The sequence below is a fragment of the Aulonocara sp. 'chitande type north' Nkhata Bay genome, linkage group LG3 (assembly GCF_057382095.1).
Source record: "Aulonocara sp. 'chitande type north' Nkhata Bay isolate Kocher_YH1m ecotype deep benthic linkage group LG3, A_spYH_male_GT1.1, whole genome shotgun sequence".
Classification (NCBI taxonomy): domain Eukaryota; kingdom Metazoa; phylum Chordata; class Actinopteri; order Cichliformes; family Cichlidae; genus Aulonocara; species Aulonocara sp. 'chitande type north' Nkhata Bay.
In genome coordinates this window covers 9,974,600-9,999,946 of record NC_141346.1, presented here as the reverse complement: position 1 = coordinate 9,999,946, position 25,347 = coordinate 9,974,600, and the positions used below count along the sequence as shown (strand labels likewise).

The window sequence follows — 25,347 nt, the reverse complement described above, 5'->3', positions numbered from 1 at the left end:
TTTAAGGAGAACATGCGGCTAAACATGTCACTCCTGGTCTGATTGGGGAGGGGACCAGAGAAAGCTACAGAGTCCCACATTGTGTTGGCAAAGTTACACACCGATTCAATATTGATTTTAGTGACCTCTGATTGGTGTAACCGGGTGTCATTACTGCCAACGTGAATTATGATTTTACTGAATGTAGCTTATTGAACCTTTTGGGCTGTGTTCAGCACAATATTCATTAGTGTTCGCCCAGGGCACCAAACAGCCTAGGACCGCCACTGGCTGTCTGTCATTAACATTTCACTGAGGCAGGTTGTGCTCCATCCTGTTTCAAACATGCTGAGTTCACTCCTCTGTTGAAACACTGGAGTCTTGATGCCAGCTCTGCTGGTGATTATCAGCCTGTTTCAAAATTGACATTTGTGAGAAAATTATTAGAAACAATGTTAGAAAATGAGTTCAGCTCTTTACTATGCAAATGACAGATTTGTGACCCGTTTCTCTCTGGCTTTAAAAGCAGCATCCATTGAGACTGCTCTCTTGAAGGTCTGTAATGATCTTTTTATGGTTTCTAATGCAGGGATTTTTTCTGTAATTATTTCCTGTAATATTGACCATAAAATCCTACTTAACCCTTTAGAGCCGATCGGAGCGGGCACGCTCTGTTATGCGTAACTATTTTTAAATCCCAGTAGCACTGCAACCACGTAAGCTAGCACAAAAATTTTTTTTGCATATGAAACCGGAGGAGTTGTACTTACATCTGATGCCATCAGCTTGTCCTCGGTCACGGTTTCCTTCCACATAAAGCTTTGCAAAAACTGCATAAAAAGCGCTTGCAGGAACAAAAACATAATATTCCAGAAACACGCTTTACCGATCTGATCAGCTGTTCAAAACACTTCCTACGTTGGAATAGACGTCAGCACGAACTTTTGGATTTCCGCCATTACCTGCCCGAAACCGGAAGTGACGTCATTTTCGCGGAAATGTAGTCTTTTTTGCGATCAGGGCCTCAGGGCCTATACTGCTCTTTTTAAAAGTTATCTTTGACTTTATGACTTTCTGTGACGTTTCTGGGATGCTTAGGACTCATATTGCACTGCTGGAAATAGTTTATTTTGATGCATATGCTGCTTTTTTGCAAATTTGCAGTATAATATTTATTTTCGTTTTTCCTGCAGTGTATAAAAATTGGTGTATTTCAAAAATAAAACTATGAAGACACTCAAAATAAATTTCCTGTGGTGGGAAACTAGTTTGTGCAACTTTTTTGTATTTACAGTTTTGAGGGATAAGACTCTTAAATTTCTCTAACTACAAATATATGTTAAAAAATCAAAAACGATTTTCAATTTTTTTGTAGTTTATTGCACTTTTTTGCAATTTATGTAATTACTATGCACTTAATGAATACATATTATTAAAATCTGGGCTATAATGGTTGTATTGATGTATAGCAACTTGAAATGCTCCCAAAAATGGCTCCACAGCATGTAAAAATATAATATAAGCTCTGGCGGACTTGGTTCTATGGTAGGTCTTAAAGGGTTAATAGACTTCAGGTTTTGGCTGGTGTATCTGGCTCTGTGTTTTAATGGCTTTTACTAATTTCATAGGACTCTGTTAATAGAAACAAGTTCACCTCTAACATTGCCTCCCTGACCTGCAGGGTTCAAGAGGGTTTAGTTTGGGTCCATTGTTATTTTCTTTTTACATGCTTCCTGTGTTGCTAGCGATCACGTAGCACATCATTATATACCAGCTAGCCCAACTTCAGTAACCTTACACTGTAAAAAAAAATCTGTCAAATTTACGGTAAAATACCGGCAGCTGTGGTTGCCAGGAATATACCGTGTAAAAAATGTGGAATCTGTAAAAGACAATACGGTATACTGGTTTTGTAACCCTAATTTTTAAGGTAGACAACGTATTATTTTACCAAAATCATGATAGAAAAAAACAAATATATTTGTCAATTATACAGCAATTTAATGTAAAAAAATGCAACTTTCCATAGCTTTTTACGGATATTTGCAGTAAAAAAAAAAGTTATAATATAATAATATTTACAGTAATTTGTTGTTAATTTAACAGTAATAGGATAGACCCTATTATTGTAAATAACTGTAAAAATAACAGAAATATGTTAAACCTTATTAAAACCTTTGACAGTAAAAAACACAGTGAAATTGTATAACAAATTACAGCATTTTATTTTGACCAGATACATTTTACGGTAAATTCCTGGCAACCACAGCTGCCGGTATTTTACCGCTAAAAATACAGTACAATATGAGGAACATAAATGGTTTACCGTACATTTTACATTTGCAACCGCTAAATATAGAAAAATCTAAAGATGCTCATATACAACCAAGGTAGAGAATATTACTGATAAACAATGAGAAAATTTGACATACCATTTGAAAACAGACTAAACATATCATTTTCTCTATTCCTACAAAACAGCATAGATCTTGAGAATACAGCATGTGTCCATATATATGGCTGGTAATCCATGGAGGAATGAATAAACATGAAACAAAATATTACCTGCCCCTGACCTATCAACAGTAATGAGTCACTGGGTCCTGCCTTGGTGAAGGAAAGGACTCGGTGGAGTTTCTAATGCGCATGGTGTTGAAGATACAAGCTCTGCAGGAGTACTTCAATGTCCATCAGGAGTTCACTTTGGAGTGGCAGGATCCCCTCTGCAGCAAAAAAAATGGACAAAGTTTGATCAGTGCTTGAGCAAAATGCACAGAAATGAACAAAACGTGCTGCCAAAAACAGATCTAATGATAAATGATTTCTTAAGTGTAAAATATACAGTTCTTAAAGGATAGCTATTGTCAAAATGCAACCTGGGCTGTTTTTTTTGTTTTTTTTTTACTGTAAACGAGACAAACATATATCTAAAAGCATAATTACGACAAACGAGCCGTTTTTGAGATTGACCGTGATTTTATTTTGTGGTCAATAGCCAGTGAATGGGAATACTAGGGGGCCGGGGCATAAATTTGAGCACATCAAAATCGATACAGTAAAAAAAAAAAAAAAAACACAGCCCAGGTTGCGTTTTGGCAATAGTTATACTTTAAATCTTGAAGTTAATGGCTGAATGCATGGTGATGAGACCTATCATTCAATCTACATTTTATAGCGTATGAAACTGCTCACCTGGACATGAACCTGAGCTCGGCTGATTAAGATTAGTGTCTCCTGTCCATCTTTCTTTAGCAAAACTTGAATAATACCACTGCTTACCTCTTATTGAATCTTTGGGTGCAGACTTAATTGAAGAGCCTCGTATAAACAGGCAGGGTGTGATGTTTAGGGAAACTAAAGAATACAGCTGCCATCATTTCTGCCAGAAGACTCATGGGGTGCAACGAAGCTTTCATTGTGGACTGGCTAGATACCTTCTGCATTCAGAAAGAAAACAAGAAGGGCATACACCATAAACAATAATAACTGACAAAAATAATGAGACAAGAAATTAAAGTAACAAAATAAGTGCAAATCAAGTTTCCCTGTGTTACAGTGTAGCTGAATGTTTTTCAACAATTTGATTTACGGTAAAACGCATACCAAATATTTCCAGCCAAGGTTTGTTTCAATCTTCAGCATGTTTTTCCTGCCATTGTCTTGAAACTGTTTCATCGGTCCCTCTCATTTGATGCTGTTTACAAAAACAAAACAGCAATATTGTAAAGGGAAAAAGGAAAATTAATTTAATGGGAAAAAAAAAACATTATGACCTGAAATCTCACCATTTCCTGAGAGTCACAGGTCCTTTGAGTATCCTTATGGTTTCTGCTCAAATTCAGTGTCTGAAAAGGGCAGGAACAAAACAAACCTTTTTAATCATAATAAAGACAAAATAAGATTTAGAGACAGACGACAAAGAAATGTGTAAAATATCTTCTTGAATCTGTTTACTTTACTAACCTTGAAAGAGACTCTTGGGTCTTAGCTGTGCCACCACCCTTAAACCTTAAAACAGATGGAGACGATATGCTGGCCTGGCTTGAAATTTCCATATTTGGTGCTGTAAAACAATATCACAAACAATAGATTAATTGTACTTTTTGGACCTTGGCCAAAGCATAATCGAAAAAACAGAAAGCCCTTCATGGCTATTGTGCAATGAAATCATAATACTTACTGGTTTGTTTCTCAGATGTCTCCACTCCTAATGATTGTAGTGCCTCCAGTACAATTTCAAGGATTGAGGCAGACAGGTCCGGCAGCACCTTAGTAATGGAACTCCTTATGCTGCCCCCCATTTCCAAGATGTCTGATAAAAGAATGTGAATAAAGGTCAATTTACACCAAGTGGTACCTTTGGTCTTAAAATATGAAGCTGATCTTGCTTGATACTACACTTTTATACAGTGTTTCGTAAGTACCAAACTAACAGCACCATTATTGTGACAGCACACTGTGTTTCAATGGAACCATTTGGTACCCATACTTCATGTAAGATGTTAATGGATAGAAATCAATTAAGTCAGTGGGTTTTGACCAAAAAAATCATTTTATTTAAAACAGCTTACTATCACTTATGTCACACAGAACATCAGCAGGAGGCTCAGTAGAGGGCTCTTCTGATTTCTGCCACAGATCAGACTCTAGCAGACATCTCAAAGTCTCTCTTAAAGGCACATAATAGGCAAACCTATCTTTTCTGTTTTCATCTCTCCCTAAAAATATTTTCTTTGGTTCCGCATAGTTGAAGGCTTTTTTAAAGATCTGAGCTCTGGAGTGCACTGTCCTCAATGGCCCGGTATGACATGCAGAAAAAAGATCATAGCTTTTGACAGACTCGCAGACTTTATTGATGTCCTCCTCTGATAATGATGTGTCATCTTTTAACAGTGATGCAAGTTTACCCAAACTGTATGTCTGTCCCAACTCATGCATGTTCTGCATTTCCTCTACAATGTTCTGTATGGTTGAAGCAGGCAGTAGAAACTGACCCTGCAATTTTAAGTAGAATAGTGAAACGTTTCTCAGAAAAAGATCACAGAATTGAGGGGGCATTTCCATGTTATCTTCATGTGTAATAGACTGTGCAGCAGGCTCGGAAATCAAGGGTACAAAGTCATCTGATGTGGTTGGAACAGATGATGATTGACATGCAGACTCTCTATATAAATCACCAATGCTGCTGTCTGAAAACTCTCTGTGTTTACGTGACATGTGAGCAGTAAAAGATGATTTAACTCTAAAGGTATTTGTGCATCCTCTTACTGGACAAGTGACCACGTGTCCTTCCACAATATGGCTCTTCAGATGAGCTATTAACTCTTTAGAGTTCTGACACTGACACTCACACATCGCCATTGCACATGTAAACGAAGAAACCACCACCACACCAGTGACATGGGTGGGGGCAGTGTCTTCGGTAAAAATGAGCCTTAAACGCGCCATACCTGGTGTATGTCTGCTTGCAGCCTGCTTCAATACACCGAAAGAAACTACGTGGCTCATTCCGATGCAGTTTACAATGAAGCACGTAGCCCCTTGATGACTGAACTACCTTACCACAGAAATTACACGTTAACATAACTCCATGTACTTTGGTAATTCCTCCCTAGCGAATTAAGCACGCCATATACAGAAACTAATCCAGAGCAATGCTTCCCTCGCAACAGTAATGCTAACTCAACTCACAAATGCTAACTAAATTCACAACCTCACTCATAAAAAACGAACTGCTAAAATTATCTATAAACGCTGGGCTGGTGGATTTTTTATAACAGAGATAACTTGAAGTTGCATGTACTCACCTCACCTCGAACTAATTGTAAGCTGCCAGGATGTCTACAAATTCCGAAGATGCTGTGGTCCAAGCAGCAATAAATGGCGCTAATATACGAGTTCAAAACTGTGTCCGTTAGCGAAGCCAACTTGAGTCTCCTGCATGAAAAAAAGAGCGGTTGGCACACAGCTCAGCAGCGCGCCACGCTATTGGTCATTTTCAGGTGACGTCATCCCGCAATGTAACGTCGCTCTTTGTTTCTTTAGGAGGTTCGAATTTGATCAGAAGTCACGTCTGCAGACCGCTGCAGCCACGTCTTGCCTTGCTTCCCCCTTTTTTGGTGAAATGGTTCGCTCATACTGCACAATGTTGCTACCAGATTTTTTTTCTCTGCAATTCGAACGTAAAACGTCTGTACACAGTTTACCAGCAGTTTAGCTACCAATCAACAGCGATCACACAAATTCAAAATTTAAGGCCGACCCACTTAAGGTGGTCTGATAATATGGCGTGAAACACAACAACATAAAGTTGTTTTAAAATAATAATTAAAAAAGATTATTGAAATCAATTTTATTCACAACCATAAACTTTATTTTTAACATCTTCTTTTGCTGTTGATTTTTTTATCAGAAGGTTAACAATGATATACTGCAGGCCTAACTTTTAATCTGTATATCAGTATCTGAATTTAAAAAAAAATAAAAATACTATCAGTTTTATTGTCTTTCACTGCTGATATTTGCTTTTTTTTTAATGGTATGTACTGGTTGTATTATTACGGTGGACCCTATTTTTTAACATCTTGTTTCTGTAAAAATGAATGTTTTTGTTTGCTTAAAAATCTACAGCTTTATACTGTGAATTCCAATGTGCACAACCCCAAAAGATGTAGTTTTACTCAAATAATACCGTAAAATCTAAATTTTTCAGACATTTTCAACATTACAATATGTAATTGTAAAATGTATGCATATTTATTTGTTTTCACAGAAAATATTTATAATTTCAACATTTTATTACAGTAAAAAACAAAGTTTTATCCAGTCTCACAATTAACGGTTATTCAATCTATTTAATACAGTAAAAGGAAGTTTTTGGTTTTATGCTCCATTACCGTTGGAATTTGACGGTGTTTTGCTGTATATTTTACTGACTTTTTTTACAGTGTACAAACGTCACTGCTGTTTAGTTTTCTGTCTTCATTTGTGTTGGAGGTGATAGCAGAGCTGTACGTTTGAATTCTTTCAGAAATCTCTCAGTCAGAACATGCTATTTCATGCTTAGGTAACTAGGGAGCGAACTTCTAACTCTGTTAAATGTAATGAATTCTGTCTTCACAGATGCCTGGATGTTAAACTTCATAGTTACACCTGGTAAAGCAGCAACGCTGATCGTTTTATTAAAGATGGAAGAATTTAGACAGTTTTTTAACTCTCAGTGATGCTGCAGTGTTTGTTTGACTTTGGGACCTGGAGGGGACCTCAAGTGGATGGAGTTTTGGACCCAGATTACTCCCAGATTTACGAGCAACTTAGTCCAAAAAATACGGCAATAACGACGGCCGCTTGCATGTTCTACAAAAGAAAAAAATGCTTTGTTGTGGATCTGACGGACAAACACCAAACCAGTTAAGTTACACCATTTTTCTGGTTTATCCGTTTCACTCAACAATCTGCTTTTCCCATTCTCCTTCTCCGTTACCGCCGTGCTTTTTCAGCACTGCGCATGCGCGTTTTACCCATATTCTATTGCGATATTTTATTTTCTTATCGTAGCCTAGCATTGTACCGGTATTACCGTGAAAGATATAATATGGCCCAGTCCTACTGTGACATATTATCTCCTCGGCTGAACTGGAAAAAACTGTTCATACATTTGTGTCATTGTGTTTGGATTATTGTAATGTTATGTTTACCAGCCTGGACAAATCACATCGTTCTCGCCTCCAAGCTGCCAGACTACTAACATGTTCTAGCAATCTCATTCTGGACCCAAACACTGCTGATCCAGAACTCATCCTGTCTGAAGATCTGACCAGTGTGAGATATGGAGGAGAGAGGCAGCAGCTTCCTGATAATCCAGAGAGGTTTGACGATTACTTCTCTGTCCTGGGCTCTGAGAGCTTTAACTCAGGGACTCACAGCTGGGATGTTGAAGTTGGAGACAGTACAGGGTGGGCACTGGGTGTGTTGGCAGAGTCTGTGCAGAGGAAGGGAAGCATACTGTCTGGATTATGGAGAATAAGGGTTCTTCGAAGATAAAAAAATTCTACCCAGCAGCTGAAACTTCTTTTTCAGTAGAGAAGAAGCTCCAGAGGATCAGAGTGAATCTGGACTGGAACAGAGGAAAGCTGTCGTTCTCTGATCCTGATACTAACACACACATACACACCTTCACACACACTTTCACTCACAGGATGTTTCCATACATTGAAACTGCTGTTAAAGCAAAGGTGTGTCCGTTGAAGGTGTCAGTGTCAGTGCAGCAGATGAGTTGAGGATGATGATGTTTCTAATGTTGTTTCCTGTCAGTGAGTTGAAGCTGTTAAACTGCAGCTGTCCTCCTGCTGCCTCGTTGTTCCAAAGCTCTTTGTTTCTCTTTTAGTTTCACTGTTTCTTTCTGTTTCTGCTGTCCACCTTTTCACATGGAAAATCATTTCACTGTTTCTCACTGAATGACTCCCCAAACTAGATTTGAAATTCTATCAAGTTTCTAATCATTACAAGTGATTCATGTTTCTATTTGATGTGTAAATGGAGATGATTTAGTTTGCTGGGATATGGACTGACATGTGTTGAATGGGAGGAGCAGTTTGTTGTTGTCTTCTTGTCTGTTTATGACAACAATAAATATGTTGTTGAAACAATGATTCATGTTTAACTCCATATATGAAATGTTTCTGCTCTTTGAATTCTGTTCTTTTGTTTACTTTATTTAATTCCAATAAAAAATGATCATTCCAGTGTGGAAGTAAAGAGTCAGGTACTTGTGAAAGAAAAATGTAATCATATTCAGGTATAAAAAATATTTAATAAACCCATTGTGTAACAAGAAAACAGCTTTCTTTTAATTTTCAGGTCTCTGCTAAGAATGAAGTGAACAAGAGTGTTATTTACAGTCATGTTGTGATAACAATATTTACAGGTGCAAAAGCTAAGAATGAGCCTAGGATGAATGAACATGAACTATGAAGTCTTAGACAGAGTCAATTGAGAACCAGTAGGTTAGCAGACATTCTGGCGAAGGCTAGTGATAGGTTGGTAGCTTGAACCCATCCGCTGGAACGTTGAAGACAATATAATTACACTGCAAGGCAAGACACAAGTAGGCAAAGTTCTTCATGTTTCTCGTGCACGGGAGAGAACAGGACAAACGCCGTTCCTTCACTTGACCGCAGTTGCTCTCTCCGTTCTCCCGTACCACTGTTCTTTTATTGAGGTTACATGAATATGCATAGGTTCATTAACATATGACGTCTACATACACACAAAGAGTACCTTGCCTGTGTGTGTGTGTGTGTGTGTGTGTGTGTGTGATCTGTGTGAGGTCAAGATGTGTGACCCTGTGAAGACTCTGGTGCTAGCTGGTGCCAGGACGTCTGGGTCCATCTAACAAAAGGCTCTTATACTTAAACAGATATACGTGTGCTTGCTATACCATAAATCAATAAGAAAAGATAAACTCTCCTAGGGAGTATGTGATTTATGCCAGAACACACTCTGTACAGAGGAGTAACGCACCCCCCTCAGCTACACAGAGTTCTTACAGACCTCTTTAGGATGAGACATTCTTTCAATCTATAATTGATTATACACTTCTAAGCATATATGAGTAAATATTTCTAAGCATAAATGACAATCAACAATACAAATCTAACAGCTGGTCTTAAATACAACCGGCTTCATTAGTCTTAGGAGTGATGAAGACTCTGCCTAGATGACAAGAGCAGGGACTGTAGAAAATTACTGTGACTCACCCAGAACATGACACTATTTTTATCTGCTGGATAAACCGGTTTAAGATCAGAACACGGTGAACAAAAACAGCATAAATGAAGATGTACAAAAAGTCTCCATAAAAGGTTGATGATGATTAAGAAAGCCTTCGTACACTTGCTTTAAAACATGTTTGAATCAGTGAGCTCAAATGACTAAGCTTTACACACTTATCTGTAGATTACCATCATTTCATGAACACATACAAACATTAAAAAAAAAAAAAAAACAAGAACAAAAAAACAACTTTACTGCATTTTGTTGTGAATGGAAATTCCTCAGTGCCCAGGAGATTTAGCAGTACTGAGGACATTGGGGACCTTGGTGGGAAGTGCTTAGGTAACAGAGGTCATGCATAGGCTGATTCAACACAGTCTTCCAAGATGTACAAGTGCAGTAAAATGTACCATCAATACATTTACTGCTGCACTTGCTGTAAAATGTGCTCGTATGTTAGAGGAAAACAAAATAAAATATTAGAGATGTAGACTGAGTAGTGAAAATATTGTGATGCTTCGATTTTGTATCTAGCTCACCTGAGACAAACCGTCTTTTGTACATGATCCATCATCTGTCACAGACTAGAGGCTCCACATAGGTTTGGACCCAAAGCAAACTCAAAAAAAGGTTTATTTACAGGAAAAAAGCAAGCCTGGACTGGAACACCAAGAGAAAAGTAAATAAATCTTGAAATCATGAAGCGTACCTTAACACAAGCAGATGTTTAGTCAAAGAGTTCATTGTATTTACCAGTTTCCAAAGGACATCCGTGGTCCTCATTTAAGTTAAAGCAGATATTTGTGTTAGAAAAGTCCCTAACAGACACAAGTGTCAAGCATAGTTTTTTGGCAGTTTTTACTGGTGTCACATCTTTTTTAGGTTAAATTTAGCTATGACATCAGCAACCAAACTGTTGATGATAATCACTTTCTGGTAAGTTTTATGTTCCGAAATCCTCCATTATGTCTAAGATTTGGAAATACAGCAAAATCAAAATCAGGGCTAAAATGAAGAAATCCATCCTAAAATCATACAGAATGTCTCATCACTCACAGAACTTTGATACTGTACTTATTTGTGACCTGAGGTAAAGGGTGTTTTGACTGGCCCTTACTGAGGTTAGCAGTGTGTTTTACCCAGAATTGGTGAGTCAGGTGCACTGATGATTACTGATAAATAAATTAAATCTTTTAGTTATGTGAGAAATCTGATAGTTTTGCTTCAAAGTCTAAATAGATTCTACAAAAGTAATTAAAATTAAGAGTAATGTTGTGACATGTGCAGCTGGAATGGAGGAAAACCTGTTTTATAGCTTTTGAGCTGCTGGCAGGATGAAAGTCTAACTCTGGAATGAAGCACACCTAGGCTACAGGTAAAGCAACATTGTTCTCCTCCCCTCACATCACTTACATGCAACAAAACCAGGAAACAAGATGTTTTTCTTCTTCAGTGCAGAGAGACGCACAGACGATCAGACTGAGCTCAGACCAAACTAGCAGCTTCCTCTGAGTGAGTCCAGCTACAGGAGAGAAAAGTGGAAAACTCCAACACTGCTGCTTCAAGCTGCTGACGCTCCACACACTGAATGTGAGTTTGAGCAGAAACACGACTCAAAGCAAGTTTCAGTGAAGGTGGTAGAGGAGGGAGGGGAGCCAGGACTGGCTGTACTTCCTGTCTGCTGTTTTCAGCTTCACTCACAGACTCAATGGCTTCCAGATCAGAGGAGGATCTCTGCTGTCCGGTCTGTCAGGAGGTCTTCAGAGATCCTGTTCTTCTGTCATGTAGCCACAGCTTCTGTAAAGACTGTCTGAAGAGATGGTGGAGAGAGAGACCAACACACGAGTGTCCAGTTTGTAAGAAAAGATCAGTTTATGAACCACCTTTAAACCGAGCTTTAAAGAACCTGTGTGAGTCGTTCTTACAGGAGAGAGATCAGAGAGCTTCAGAGGCTCTCTGCAGTCTGCACTCTGAGAAACTCAAACTCTTCTGTCTGGACCATCAGCAGCCAGTGTGTGTCGTCTGCTGTGCCTCAGAAAAACACACCAATCACAGATTCAGACCCATCGATGAAGCTGCACAACAACACAAGAAGGAACTTCAGGAAACTCTGGAGCCCTTAAAGAAGAAGTTAAAGGTTTGTGAAGAAGTTCAAGTGAAGTTTGATCAAACAGCAGAACACATTAAGGTCCAGGCCCGACACACAGAGAGGCAGATTAAGGAGCAGTTTAAGAAGCTTCACCAGTTTCTAGCAGAGGAAGAGGAGGCCAGGCTGGCTGCACTGAGGGAGGAAGAGGATCAGAAGAGTGGGATGATGAAGGAGAAGATGGAGGCTCTGAGCAGAGAGATAGCAGCTCTTTCAGACACAGTCAGAGCAACAGAGGAGGAGCTGAGAGCTGAAGACGTCTCATTCCTGCACAACTACAAGGCTGCAGTGGAAAGAGTCCAGCGCTGCCCCCTGCTGGATGATCCACAGCTGCCCTCAGGAGCTCTGATAGACCAGGCCAAACACCTGGGCAACCTGACCTTCAACATCTGGAACAAGATGAAGGACATGGTCTCCTACACTCCTCTCATTCTGGACCCAAACACTGCTCATCCAAAACTCATCCTGTCTGAAGATCTGACCAGTGTGAGAGGAGGAGAGAGGCAGCAGCTTCCTGATAATCCAGAGAGGTTTGATTATTACAGCTCTGTCCTGGGCTCTGAGGGCTTTAACTCAGGGACTCACAGCTGGGATGTTGATGTTGGAGACAGTACAGTGTGGGGACTGGGTGTGTTAGCAGACTCTGTGCAGAGGAAGGGAAGCATACGGTCTACATTATGGAGAATACGGTTGTTCGTTTTAGGTAAATACTCACCATTAACTGGATCCACGACTGGATTATGGATAATAGGGTTCAATAAAGGTAAATACTACACACTCTCACCATCAGCAGAATCTGCTCTCTCAGTTGAGAAGAAGCTCCAGAGGATCAGAGTGAATCTGGACTGGAACAGAGGAAAGCTGTCGTTCTCTGATCCTGATACTAACACACACATACACACCTTCACACACACTTTCACTCACAGGATGTTTCCATACATTTGGACAGACGATGATGAAGTGAAGGTGTGTCCGTTGAAGGTGTCAGTGTCAGTGCAGCAGATGAGTTGAGGATGATGATGTTTCTAATGTTGTTTCCTGTCAGTGAGTTGAAGCTGTTAAACTGCAGCTGTCCTCCTGCTGCCTCGTTGTTCCAAAGCTCTTTGTTTCTCTTTTAGTTTCACTGTTTCTTTCTGTTTCTGCTGTCCACCTTTTCACATGGAAAATCATTTCACTGTTTCTCACTGAATGACTCCCCAAACTAGATTTGAAATTCTATCAAGTTTCTAATCATTACAAGTGATTCATGTTTCTATTTGATGTGTAAATGGAGATGATTTAGTTTGCTGGGATATGGACTGACATGTGTTGAATGGGAGGAGCAGTTTGTTGTTGTCTTCTTGTCTGTTTATGACAACAATAAATATGTTGTTGAAACAATGATTCATGTTTAACTCCATATATGAAATGTTTCTGATCTTTGAATTCTGTTTGATTAAAGACTTTCTTCATGACACAAATGAGATTTCAGTGTATTAATAGAACTAAATAAGCTCAGAGTTGAAAGGCTGGAGTATTATGTACGTGCTTCACTGTCAGGATCTTCAGGGGGATTCAAAGGGAAACATCAAACTGCTGTAATGAGATAAACTAGTTGGGCTGAACACACTTATCTGTAGTTTGTCTCCATCCAGGATCATCAGAATATAATGAACATGTGTGAAGAGCCACAAAATGCTGCTGCCCTCTCAGCATGATGAGCTCCAGCCTTTGTTAGCAGGACAACAGGAAACATGAGACAACTTTCAGAGACAGTAACCAACTGTGGCCACAAGATGGCAGCAGCTGATCTGAGATCCTTTATTGGACAGAAGGACTCTGCTCTGTGACGTCATCAGAGAGACGGCCTTCACTCTGATAGATCTGACGTCATGTCTGCACTGCGATGATGAAAGCTGATAAACACATTGTTATTGATCCATGAAATCACCTCTGTCCTCTCAAGTGTAGCTGTTTACAGAGCTGAAGAAGTCCTTCATCATCAAAACAGACAAACATGTATTTCCTGTATTAAGTGACGTCATCCTCACTCTGACCTCTTACATACATTCTGTTCAGTTTTCCTGCTGTAAGAAATAAAGTGTGTGAAAATAGAAATGCAGGGAAACATCCATTAATCACAGCTGAGCCGTTTGTTTCTGACTCACATTCAATGAGGCTTCAGGTGTAAATACCTCAGAAGTGTTTGTGAGTTCAGTAGAAGCAGACCCAGTCGACCATCATGGCCTCCACAGCACTACACAATGCAACAGAAAGGCCTTCATCATCTGCTGAACCACCTCTGAACCACGACGCTCTCCCTGCATCTAAAAGCTGTTAGTCAGGATGAGATGCTGCTGTGATCGCTCACAATTTACCTGTGAGACCTTTGTAAATATTGTCTTTGTTTCTGGAGGAAACACCTTTAGTCTGTTTGTATTTGGAGTGCAGATCTGGGCGTCCATCACTTTAACCTGCACACGTTTAGTTATTGAGTGTAGTTGATGTTTGGCAGCATTTTATAAGTGACAGTTCATGAACGGTGAAGGAACAGAGGACGCCTGACCATCCTACCTGTGTCAGTAAGAAGACTTTCATCACAACTTCACAACTTAACACAACTGAAACCTGAATTCAGTGTTGCATAGTTTACTAACAGTGTGTGCTGACACTGAAGTTAGCAGTTTGTTTCCTAAGAGCTGCTGGGACAAACCACAGTGAGCGGCTACAGAGTTTAGTTAAGGTGGTGAGACGCCGAAAGAGAGGTAAGCGAGCCGGCGCACTCGTGCGTCTGAGGAGACGTGGACTGCGAACTGCTCTTCCTGGGATCTTCCTTTCCAATGTACGATCACTCAGGAATAAGACAGACGAACTGGCCCTGATGAGAAGCATGAACAGAGACTTTGCCTCCTCCTGTGTGTTATGTTTTACGGAGACGTGGCTCTGTGAGGACATCCCGGACAGTGCGCTCAAGCTGGAGGGCTTTCATCTGCTGTGCGCAGACCGGCAGGCCTCTCTTTCTGGTAAGACCAAAGGTGGAGGTGTCTGCTTCTACATTAATAGTGGCTGGTGCACAGATGTAACAGTGATTGCTCAGCACTGCTCTCCCTCTCTGGAATACCTTTTTATTCACTGCAAACCGTTTTATTCTCCGCGGGATTTTGCTTCATTCAACCTGGCCGCTGTTTACATAAAGATATGATGCACCAATGCAGACCAGTTCATTGCTATTAAGAAGTTGGATATGGTTATTGTCCGTGAGAGGGGGGCAGAGAGTTCAGGAGCCTCACAGCCTGTGGATACAGGCTGTTGGCCAGTCTGGATGTTCTGGCCTGTATAGACCTGTACCTTCTCCCTGAGGGCAGCAGATGGAAAAGGTGGCGCGCAGGGTGATGTTGGTCCCGCAGGATACTGTGCACCCTCCTCAGACAGCGAGTGGGGAAGATATTACTGATCCCTGGCAGACTTGTTCCAATAATTCTGCCAGCTTCTTTCACCACCCGCTGGAGTGCTTTCTGATCGGCCTTGGTGCAGCTGGGGAACCACACTAGAAATCCATACGTCAGAACGCTGCTGATGGCACAGTTGTAGAAGTTCAACATCAGAGATCTGGGAATGTGTGCGCTCCGCAGTCTCCTCAGGTAGTAGAGGCGCTGTTGGGCCTTCCGTGCAACTGAGGTGATATGGTTGCCCCAGGACAGGTCCTCGGTCACAGTTACTCCCAAGAATTTAAAACTGCTCACCCTCTCCACCGCCTCACTGCCAATGAAGAGAGGCAGATGGTTGTTATGACCCTTCTTCTGGAAATCTACAATGATCTCCTTGGTCTTTTTGGTGTTTAAGACCAAGTTATTGTCGTGGCACCATGACTCTAGTTGTTGCACCTCTGTCCTATAGTTTGTCTCATCATTGTTGGATATAAGTCCGAGCACTGTAGTGTCATCTGCAAACTTAACAATGAGATTGGACGCGCAGGAGGAAATACAGTCATGGGTGAAGAGAGTGTATAGCAGAGGGCTCAGGACACACCCCTGAGGGGCACCGGTGTTGACCACAAGGGTGGAAGAGGTGTTCTTACCCACTCTGACACTCTGTCTACGGTTAGTGAGGAAGTCCACAATCCAGTTGCACAGAGAGGAGTTAAGTCCCAGTTGGTGGAGTTTGGGATGGAGTTTGTATGGCCGGATGGTATTAAAAGCCGAGCTGTAGTCTACAAAGAGGAGCCGTGCATAGGTGTTCCTGTGTTCCAAGTGCTTCAGTAATGTGTGCAGCACTGTGGCGATCGCATCCTCGGTTGACCGGTTCTCCCTGTATGCAAACTGGTGCGAGTCCAGGGATGGTGGAAAAGCAGCTCTGATGTGTTTAATAACCAGTCTCTCCAGGCATTTGGCGGGAATGGGGGTGAGTGCCACAGGTCTGAAATCGTTCAGACATGTGACATTTGACTGTTTTGGGATGGGAACGATGGTTGCTGCTTTGAAACAGGATGGTACCAGTGAACAGGACAACGAGGTGTTATATATAGAGGTGAAGACGTCCGCCAGGTCCGCAGCACAGTCTTTTAGCACCCGGCCCAGCACTCCATCTGGCCCGGCCGCCTTCCTGGTGTTAATGCTCCGGAACACACGCCTCAGCTCACGAGTGCTCAGGACTGGAGCAGGATTGGTTGAGGGGAGAGGGGACAGGACAGGGTCGGTCTTCTCCCTATCAAAACGGGCATAAAAGAGATTTAGATCCTCAGCCAGAGTAGAACTGTCGGCTGAGGGTGATGGTGTTCTTCTTTTGTAGTCCGTGATAGCCCTGATGCCCTCCCAGACTTGCCTTGGGTTTGTATTGTTCTCAAACCTGGCCTCGATACGCCTCCTGTGGTGCTGCTTGGCAGTCTTGATGCCTCTTCTCAGGTTGGCCCTGGCAGCACTGTATGCCTCCTGGTCCCCGGATTTGAAAGCGTTGTTCCTTGTTCGAATAAGTTGTTGAACTCCGTGTGTCATCCAGGGTGGATTATTAGGGAACACACGGAATCGTTTCCAAGTTGTTACATTGTCCACACAGAAACAGATGTAGTCCAAGACAGTGGAGGTGTAACTGTCCAATGCGACACGATTGTCAGTGTCCTGCACCTTGAATACATCCCAGTCTGTGCAGTGGAAACAGTCCTGAAGCATCGGAATAGCATCCTGCGGCCATGTTCTCACGGTTTTGGTTGTAATCCCAGTGCTCTTGATCTTTTGTGTGTATATTGGGTGTAGCAGAAGGGAGAGATGGTCTGACAGACCCAGGTGGGGATAAGCCTGGGCTCTGTACGCATTCGCCATGTTGGTGTACACCTGGTCCAACGTTCTATCTCCTCTGGTAGCACACTTCACATTATGGTGGAAATTGTGAAGTACAGATTTCAGGTCCGCGTGGTTAAAATCCCCAGCCGCAATAAAGACACTGTCCGGGTGTGCTACCAGGCTGTTATTGATGCTGCTGCTCAATTGTGCTAACGCTAGCTTAGCATTAGCATCTGGTGGAATGTAAACAGCGCAGATGTAAACGGCAGAAAATTCCCGAGGGAGATAGAATGGACGGCACTTTAACACCAACAGTTCTACCTCTGTACTGCACAGTCTTTCCGTTACCGTGACGTTCGTGCACCAAAAGTTGTTAATATAGATGCACAGCCCCCCGCCAGTCTTCTTACCCGAGTCCGCAGATCTGTCGGCTCGATAGGCGGTGCAGCCTGCTAGATCAATAGACGCATCGGGAATGGCGCTGTCCAGCCAGGTTTCAGTGAAAATCATGCACGAACAGTTATTAAAAGTCCGTCGAGTGGCGATCTGCAGTCGTATTTCATCCAGTTTGTAACGGATTGAACGGGCGTTGGAGAGGAATATGATCGGGAGTGGTAGTTTAAACGGACTAGTCTTTAGCCGTGCCCACAGGCCTCCCCGCCTACCTCTCTTCTGCCTCCGCTCGCAACGTCTCCTCCTGCGGCTTGCTGTTGCGGGTAGCCCCGGGGGTTGCTTAACGATCTCCGGGGGGATGAGATACTCGGATGTTAGTTGAAGATCTCCACGGCTTAGTTGTAGTAGATCATCTCTGTTGTATTGAAGTAACCCCAGACTGTGTGAAATAATACACAGTACCACCAAAAGTGCAAAAGTGTAGGAGCTCCGGGCCGCTGCGTCTGTGCGCGCCGCCATCTTGTTTACTAGTCACCTACAGAGAGGCCAAGTACAGGTTCACTAAAGAAGTGGACATTGCAAAACACCAGCACTCTGAGAAGATGCAGCAGCAGATCTCAGAGAATGACTCGGCCTCTGTGTGGAAAGGTTTTAGGAATATCACCAACTACAAGCCTAAAACCCCCCACTCCACTGACGACTTGCTCTTGGCCAACACCCTCAACGACTTTTACTGCCGTTTTGACGAGCCATCAGGCAGCCTTCACACCTCCAACGGCCCCAACAATAGAGACACTTTGGACACTCATTCCCCCACCTCTCCCCCCTCCATAGAGCCATCACCACCTTCAAACACTTCACCTACAACACCCCCCTCCTCACCCCACACAAAAGAGGATTTCACACCACCTCCTCCCACCACAACTCTTCATATTCATGAAGCAGATGTGAGGAAGCAGTTTAAGAGTCTGAATGCTCGAAAAGCTCCCGGCCCAGACGGCGTGTCTCCTGCCACCCTCAGACACTGTGCAAACGAGCTGGCCCCAGTGTTTTCTGGCATCTTCAACTCCTCACTGCAGGCATGTCATGTGCCTGCCTGCTTCAAGTCCTCTACCATAATCCCTGTCCCCAAGAAACCTAGGATCACTGGACTAAATGACTACAGACCCGTGGCTCTGACATCTGTGGTCAAGAAATCTTTTGAGTGCCTGGTTCTCTCCTATCTCAAGACCCTCACTGCCCCCCTCCTGGACCCCCTGCAGTTTGCATACAGAGCCAACAGGTCTGTAGATGACGCAATCAACATGGCCCTACACTTCATCCTGCAGCATCTGGACTCCCCAGGAACCTACGCCAGGATCCTGTTTGTGGACTTCAGCTCTGCCTTCAACACCATCCTTCCAGACCATCTCCGAGGCAAGCTTTCCCAGATGAATGTGCCTGATCCCATCTGCCGGTGGATCACTGACTTCCTGACGGACAGGAAGCAGCATGTGAGGCTGGGAAAGAATGTCTCGGACTCCCGGACCATCAGCACCGGCTCCCCTCAGGGCTGTGTTCTTTCTCCTCTGCTCTTCTCCCTGTACACCAACTGCTGCACCTCCACCCACCAGTCTGTCAAGCTAATCAAGTTTGCAGATGACACCACCGTTATTGGGCTCATCTCGGACGGGGATGAGTCTGCCTACAGGAGGGAGGTTGAACGTCTGGTGTCCTGGTGCAGCCACAACAGCCTGGTGCTGAATGCCCAGAAGACAGTGGAGATTATTGTGGACTTCAGGAAGCACACAGCCCCACTCCCCCCCATCATCCTGACTGACACCCCCATCACCTCTGTGGACTCATTCCGCTTCCTGGGTACCACCATCACCCAGGACCTGAAGTGGGAGCCCACCATCACCTCCGTCATCAAGAAAGCCCAGCAGAGGATGTACTTCCTGAGGCAGCTGAAGAAATTCAACCTGCCAACACGGACGATGATGCAGTTCTACACTGCAATCATCGAGTCCATCCTCACCTCCTCCATCACTGTGTGGTACGCTGGAGCCACTATCAGGGACAAACAGAGACTGCAGCGTGTTGTGCGCTCTGCTGAGAAGGTGATTGGCTGCAGACTCCCATCTCTGCAGGACCTGTACACCTCCAGGACACTGGGGCGTGCAGCTCAGATCTCAGCTGACCCTTCTCACCCTGGACACAGTCTGTTTGACCTGCTCCCCTCAGGCAGGAGGCTCCGGTCCATTCGCACCAGAACCTCTCGCCATAAGAACAGTTTCTTCCCCTCTGCTGTTGGACACATGAACAATAACCGTATGACTGTTCCCACCACTAACACATGACCCTACACTGTGTTCACTGCATCATTCCATGTTTGGCACTGATCACCACCTGCACTCATGTATATATCTATCCACTTAGCACTTTTAATTCTTATTCTTATTTTTATATTTTTATGACAGTATGTTTGCACTGAAGCACCGCAGCAATTTCCTAATGTTGTAAACCTGCTCAACATTTGGCAATAAAACCCTTTCTGATTCTGATTCTGATTCTGATTCTAACATGTGACCTGTTGAATTATTTACAGGGATTTATTTTTCATTTAAAGCATCATTTGTGAAGTTTTTATGAAGTTTACTTCTTTTATGTTCTTTGTGTAACGTTTAGATTTTCTTCTCTTGTGTTTTAACTCTTCAGGTTTCCTGTAACAGAGATGTAAACCACCGTTTTCTGATGGTGCTGCACTGTGACATAAACACTGCCACTTTATTAGGCACACCTTGCTGGCTGCAGGTTATAACCCCTGCTGGAAACATCCCCACAGATTTGGATCCTTATTGCCATGACAGCACCACACAGCTGCTCCAGATGCTGCAGGATGCTGGTCAGGGCTCTAACAGTGAAACTTTACTGAAAGTAAGAAACCTGAGAGGAAATAAACTTTGACTTTAGTAAGCTGAGCTCTGAAGCTGTGATGGAGCTCAGTCGGTGTGAAGGCGGCTGCTGTGTAACAAACGTTTGTCTGAGGTGCTGCGACTGATCGTGGTCATGTTTATTTAAAGAAGTCGGTGATGAAGCAAGCTGTGCAGTCCGAGCTCTTCATCAGTTAACAGTCCTCCAGAGCTGCTGCAGGGAGCTGACTGTCCTCCAGGTGGCGCTAAGTGAACAAAGTCCAAAGAAATAAACTTGGACTGTTTTTTGATGCCTAAATAAAATGTAAATAAACTTTATAGATACATTTGAAACCAGCTACTCTGTGACTTTACACACTCACACAGTAACAGAGCTGATTCCTGATTGGAGCAGCACAGAGTTAGACTTCTTTTCTGGCTGTGGATTGGTTCGTCAGGATTTCCCCCTTTACAGGTTTAAAAACAATCTCTGTTTTCAGGTAACTTACTGGGTTACTGCACATGCTCACACCTTTTCAGCACAACAGGTGCAGTTTGGTGTTTTACTGCCTCCTGCTGGAACAATGATGGCAGCTCTCAAGACTTTATTGGTTATTGTCATTTCGTGTTACACAGCCTGAAACGAAATACTGTTCCTCAGCAGCCTCTACAGTGCAATAACCAATATATTTTAAAAAGAATAAATACAGTTTAAAGGGAATAAGTTTAAAAAAGAGCAGCAAAAAAGGCATAAATAGCTTAAAATCTAAGTTCTAAAAAAACCTCCAGTTTTTATTAATATTTTATTATTTATCAAATTATTATAAACTAAAAATATTTTTACGTGATAAACGGCTTCAGTGCTTCGTCCATGACCTCCTGAAGGTAAAGGGCCCAAAGAGCCAATCAGCAGCTCTGAAACAGGAAACATGACTCATGGAGAAGTTCACAACAGTTTCCGCTGCCAATTGTACTCATCACCATGGAGACTGTCTCCATGGTGGAGGCAGAGTGACAGTGTTGTAGATGCTGCATTTTGAAGCCTCAGTGTTTATATTTTTGTTCACAGCCATGTAGACAGAGAGGCAGAGAGAGACAGTGCTGTCACTGAGCTACATGTGTCAGAGCTCAGATGAGGCCCACACATGTGTGTTATCTGTTGTTGCTACACACAGTTAAGATATGGAACATGTGAACATGAGACATATGAAGAGACTGAACAGATAAAATGTCCTTTATATCCATCAGTGACTTTTTATTCTTTTAAACTTGTGCTGCTTCTTTTTGACTCGAGTTAGTGTGACACTGATGGAGCTTCTTGCTGCAGTGTGTTTGGGTGTGGCTGATAACACTGGTCATCAATGTTCCCTCTAATTTTTCACGTGTCTGAGCGAACACACAAACTCCCTGAGCGTCCCTTGGACCACTGTGAGCCACAGCAGACGTGTGCACTGTGGTCACGCCAGCATCTAATCCATCCAAGTTACATGTTTATTAAAATAATCAAATTACAACATTTACATTTATGTTAGACTACTTTTAATTAACTGCTTTAGCCCACTTACAATGAAAATTTAAAAATATCTTGTTCATGACCTGTAGCATGTTGACACTATTGGAAGTAAAAATAACTTGAACTCCAATTTTGAAAACACAACTTTTAAAGCTCTGACTTGAATTATGAGTCTGAGTCTGTGGTCTGGGAGAGAGTCTGTAACTCTGTCTGCAAAATACTGTATTTAAAGACCAATGTTGAGCAATTAATTACATAATTACTTCTTCAAAAAAGTAACTGAGTTTGGCAAACAAAGTTTTTTGCAGCTATTTTTTTTAATGCAGCCAAAGCAGTTTTTTAAACAAACATTTCAAACTATTTACAGAACAATCAGCTGTTCTGCATCATTGTGATTTACATGTGAAGCTTTAATTCAGAGCTTAATAAATACTTATCATCAATATAAACTTACAATATTAAACCTTGAGGCAACTGTTGTTTTTATGTGGAGCTATAAAAATTGAATAAAAAGTCTGACTACATCAGAGGTGTAAGCATCACAGCAGATGTCTTTGTGTCAAAGTAACTCAGGATGAAACACAGAAGAACATTAAGGAGATTTTCCTGGCCTGACTTTTTATTGCAGATAACCTTAAAAATATTCTGCAGTAGATCAAAAAACTGACAAAAGCCATGAATTAACATGTGAACATTACCTGATGCTGTTGAAGCGAAGCAGAGCAAAGTTATAGAGGTTTTATTAGAGACACAGCTAAGAGTTTTGCAATTTAAAAAGTTTAAATCTCTTCAGTATTGAACTGGAGAAATGAGACTTTCTTGTCAGAGGTCATTTTTGAGAAAACCACAGTAGGCTGCAATCGAATACTGCAGAAAACAGAGATTCGAGATGTGAAACTGTTCTTGAAATACAAAGAGAGAGAGAGCTGTGCAGGAAGTGTGATTTTATTGTGGTGGAAGCAAAACAGCAAAAGTAAGAGGGAATTACGATGTTTCTTACATGTGACGTGTAGTTTTGATCTTCTTTTGCTGCTGGTTTGGTGAATTTTGGATGGAGAGAGACAAAACCTGCAGCATCAGAGTCTGTGTTATGTTGGCTTTTGGCACTGATGGTGTGTCCACGTATGTATGTATGTATGTATGTATGTATGTGTGTGTGTGTGTGTGTGTGTGTGTGTGTGTGTGTGTGTGTGTGTGTATGTATTAGGGGTGCAACAATACTCGTATCGATACAGAACCGTTCGATACAGTGCTTTCAGTTCGGTACGCAAATGTATCGAACAATACAAAATTTTTAACTTATTTTATCAACTTTCCTTCTGACGATGCTGTCTGTGTTGAGCGCTCAGTGGATCTGTGCTCGACAGTGCAGCCCAGGCGGAGTAGTCGAACGCAGATTCACTGAGCGCAGGGCAAGCTAGCAAGACAGAAGTTAAGCCGAATGTGTATTTATGAAGACGATTTGTGAGACTGGTAAACTTACCTTTGTTCGTACGATGGTCTTTACTTTCTACACGGTGCATTTCAAGGTCCTGTACCCAAACTGGGGATTGTTGCAGTGACCTGAAGTTACTAGACTTCATGAGTTTATGCACTCACTCCAAGAACCGTATAATTATAAATATGAGCGTGGTGAAAGTTGGGCAGCACGCTAACGTATTTTGTCCCTCTGTGTGCTTGTGAGGGTCTGACCCTTTCACTGGTTTGATTTTTTTCCTCGTATCTTTTCTTTGACTTTTCATCAAGTCTGTCTTTGTACGGACCGGCATTGTTCTCCTTCGTTTTGTACATACCTTTTTTGTGCGGCAAAGAAAAAACAAGAATTTATTGGAACCGAAGAATGAACGTTTTGCGGTGCTGCAAATGTTTGCATTTGATGCAGGTACTTGGATTTGCCACGAGTTCCCGGCATGCAATGCGCAAAAGTCACGTGGTCTGTCAATCTCTATTGAGCATTGCGTGGCACATCCGACATGCTGTTTTACTTTTGTCCATGACGCGCTTACCTTCAGGGTCATACGTCACATGAAAACCAAAATAGTTCCAAACGCCAGATCTGATTGAGGGTGGGGGGGGGGGTTCAATTTGCCATGTTGCAAGGAGACCGTTTATTAATAGGACATCGTCATAAATACACATTCGTTAACCGTTTATTAATATAACCTTTGAGCTCAACGGTAATTAATTAGTAGTGGAAATAATTTCTGGTTCATCACAGAAATGTAGCAGTGACAATAATATTGTATGCTGTAATCGCACTGGACAATTAGTGATACAAAACAACTGTTTTATCCTGTGAATAAAAGTATATGTTTTTGTCAATGTACCATGGTAATAACAGAAGCGAAACACAATATTGTGTCAGGACAATTTACTATTTATGCACAATAAACATAGAAGCATAGTGCGACAATTTCTGTTCAGCGCCAGACTTGTTTGTAACCTATATCACCAATTATGTTAAGAAAAATGACGCATTAACTACAACAAAACTCTGACCTTTGTGGGAATGCTTGGAGCAGACTAACCTGTGAGCTGGAGAGTTCTGGGACGTTATATTTGATCTTTGAATGGCTGCAATCCAGTCGCCTCTTTGTTACTTCGGAAACATGGCTCGAACAATTTCTCTTCAACGACGTAATCCGATAACAACCGATCTCTTTACCCGTCGGCTTCCCGTGGCTGTCATGCGACCGGCTATTGCAGTTAATAATACAACAGCTTCTTGACATTTTTGTGTTTCTTTTTATCGCTGCAAAACTGATTTCAATTGAAAGCCTGCGTGCGCTAGTACCTCTTGCCACGAGTTCCCAGAATTCTTTGCGGTTTTACCCCTGAATGACGTCACATTTTCAATCTCTATTACATGGGTGGGAACTAGTGCGTTAGCGCAGTTAGCTTGTTAACGAGTTGGCCGTCCAGCCCCACGCCCCACGTCCGCGGTAGCTCGTTAACGGAGATTTGCCGTGTTGTAGCGTTAACGTCATTTCAACGAGATTACGTAATGCTGACAGCACTAGTGGGAACACAACGAATATGACTGCACATTTACACCGACATCATCCGAGTGCAAAGACAAGTGGAAGCAGACAAAAACAACAAGCACGCATGCTACAAACTTTACCCGAGTCATTTAGACAGCCGTTAGCACATGATTCTCCTTATGGGGACCTGATATGTTTAATATGCTGCTGAGAATATAGCCCAGAATAAGCGTCTAGTATAGCTTTTATTTTGGAAAGAGCCATTTCTCTGTAATAAACTCTCTTTTCCAAAGATGAGTGATTTCTCCATCAGATAGATTTATTATTTTATCCCTTTGTTGTTTCAGCAACATTAAATTTAAAAACTGTACGTTTGAGTTAAAATATATATTTAAATGGTAAATGGCCTGCA

At 42.0% G+C, this 25,347-nt stretch overlaps 1 protein-coding gene and 1 long non-coding RNA gene across 2 annotated transcripts; one reads left to right on the top strand and one right to left on the bottom strand.

Annotated features, from left to right (window-relative positions):
* Positions 1-3,345: 3,345 nt before the first annotated feature.
* On the bottom strand, positions 3,346-6,655 carry LOC147333888 (uncharacterized). The gene is made up of 6 exons (XR_015128577.1): positions 5,787-6,655; positions 4,160-4,291; positions 3,943-4,042; positions 3,765-3,824; positions 3,583-3,673; positions 3,346-3,416 (listed from the first exon to the last, which is right to left on the bottom strand). It is a non-coding gene; the product is annotated as an uncharacterized LOC147333888 (long non-coding RNA).
* Positions 6,656-10,468: 3,813 nt separating this feature from the next.
* On the top strand, positions 10,469-13,293 carry LOC147333887 (nuclear factor 7, ovary-like). The gene is made up of 2 exons (XM_086287303.1): positions 10,469-11,343; positions 11,445-13,293. The coding sequence occupies exon 2, from the start codon at positions 11,462-11,464 to the stop codon at positions 12,908-12,910; it is 1,449 nt and encodes a 482-aa protein (XP_086143429.1). The 5' UTR covers positions 10,469-11,343; positions 11,445-11,461; the 3' UTR covers positions 12,911-13,293.
* The last annotated feature ends 12,054 nt before the right edge of the window (positions 13,294-25,347 follow it).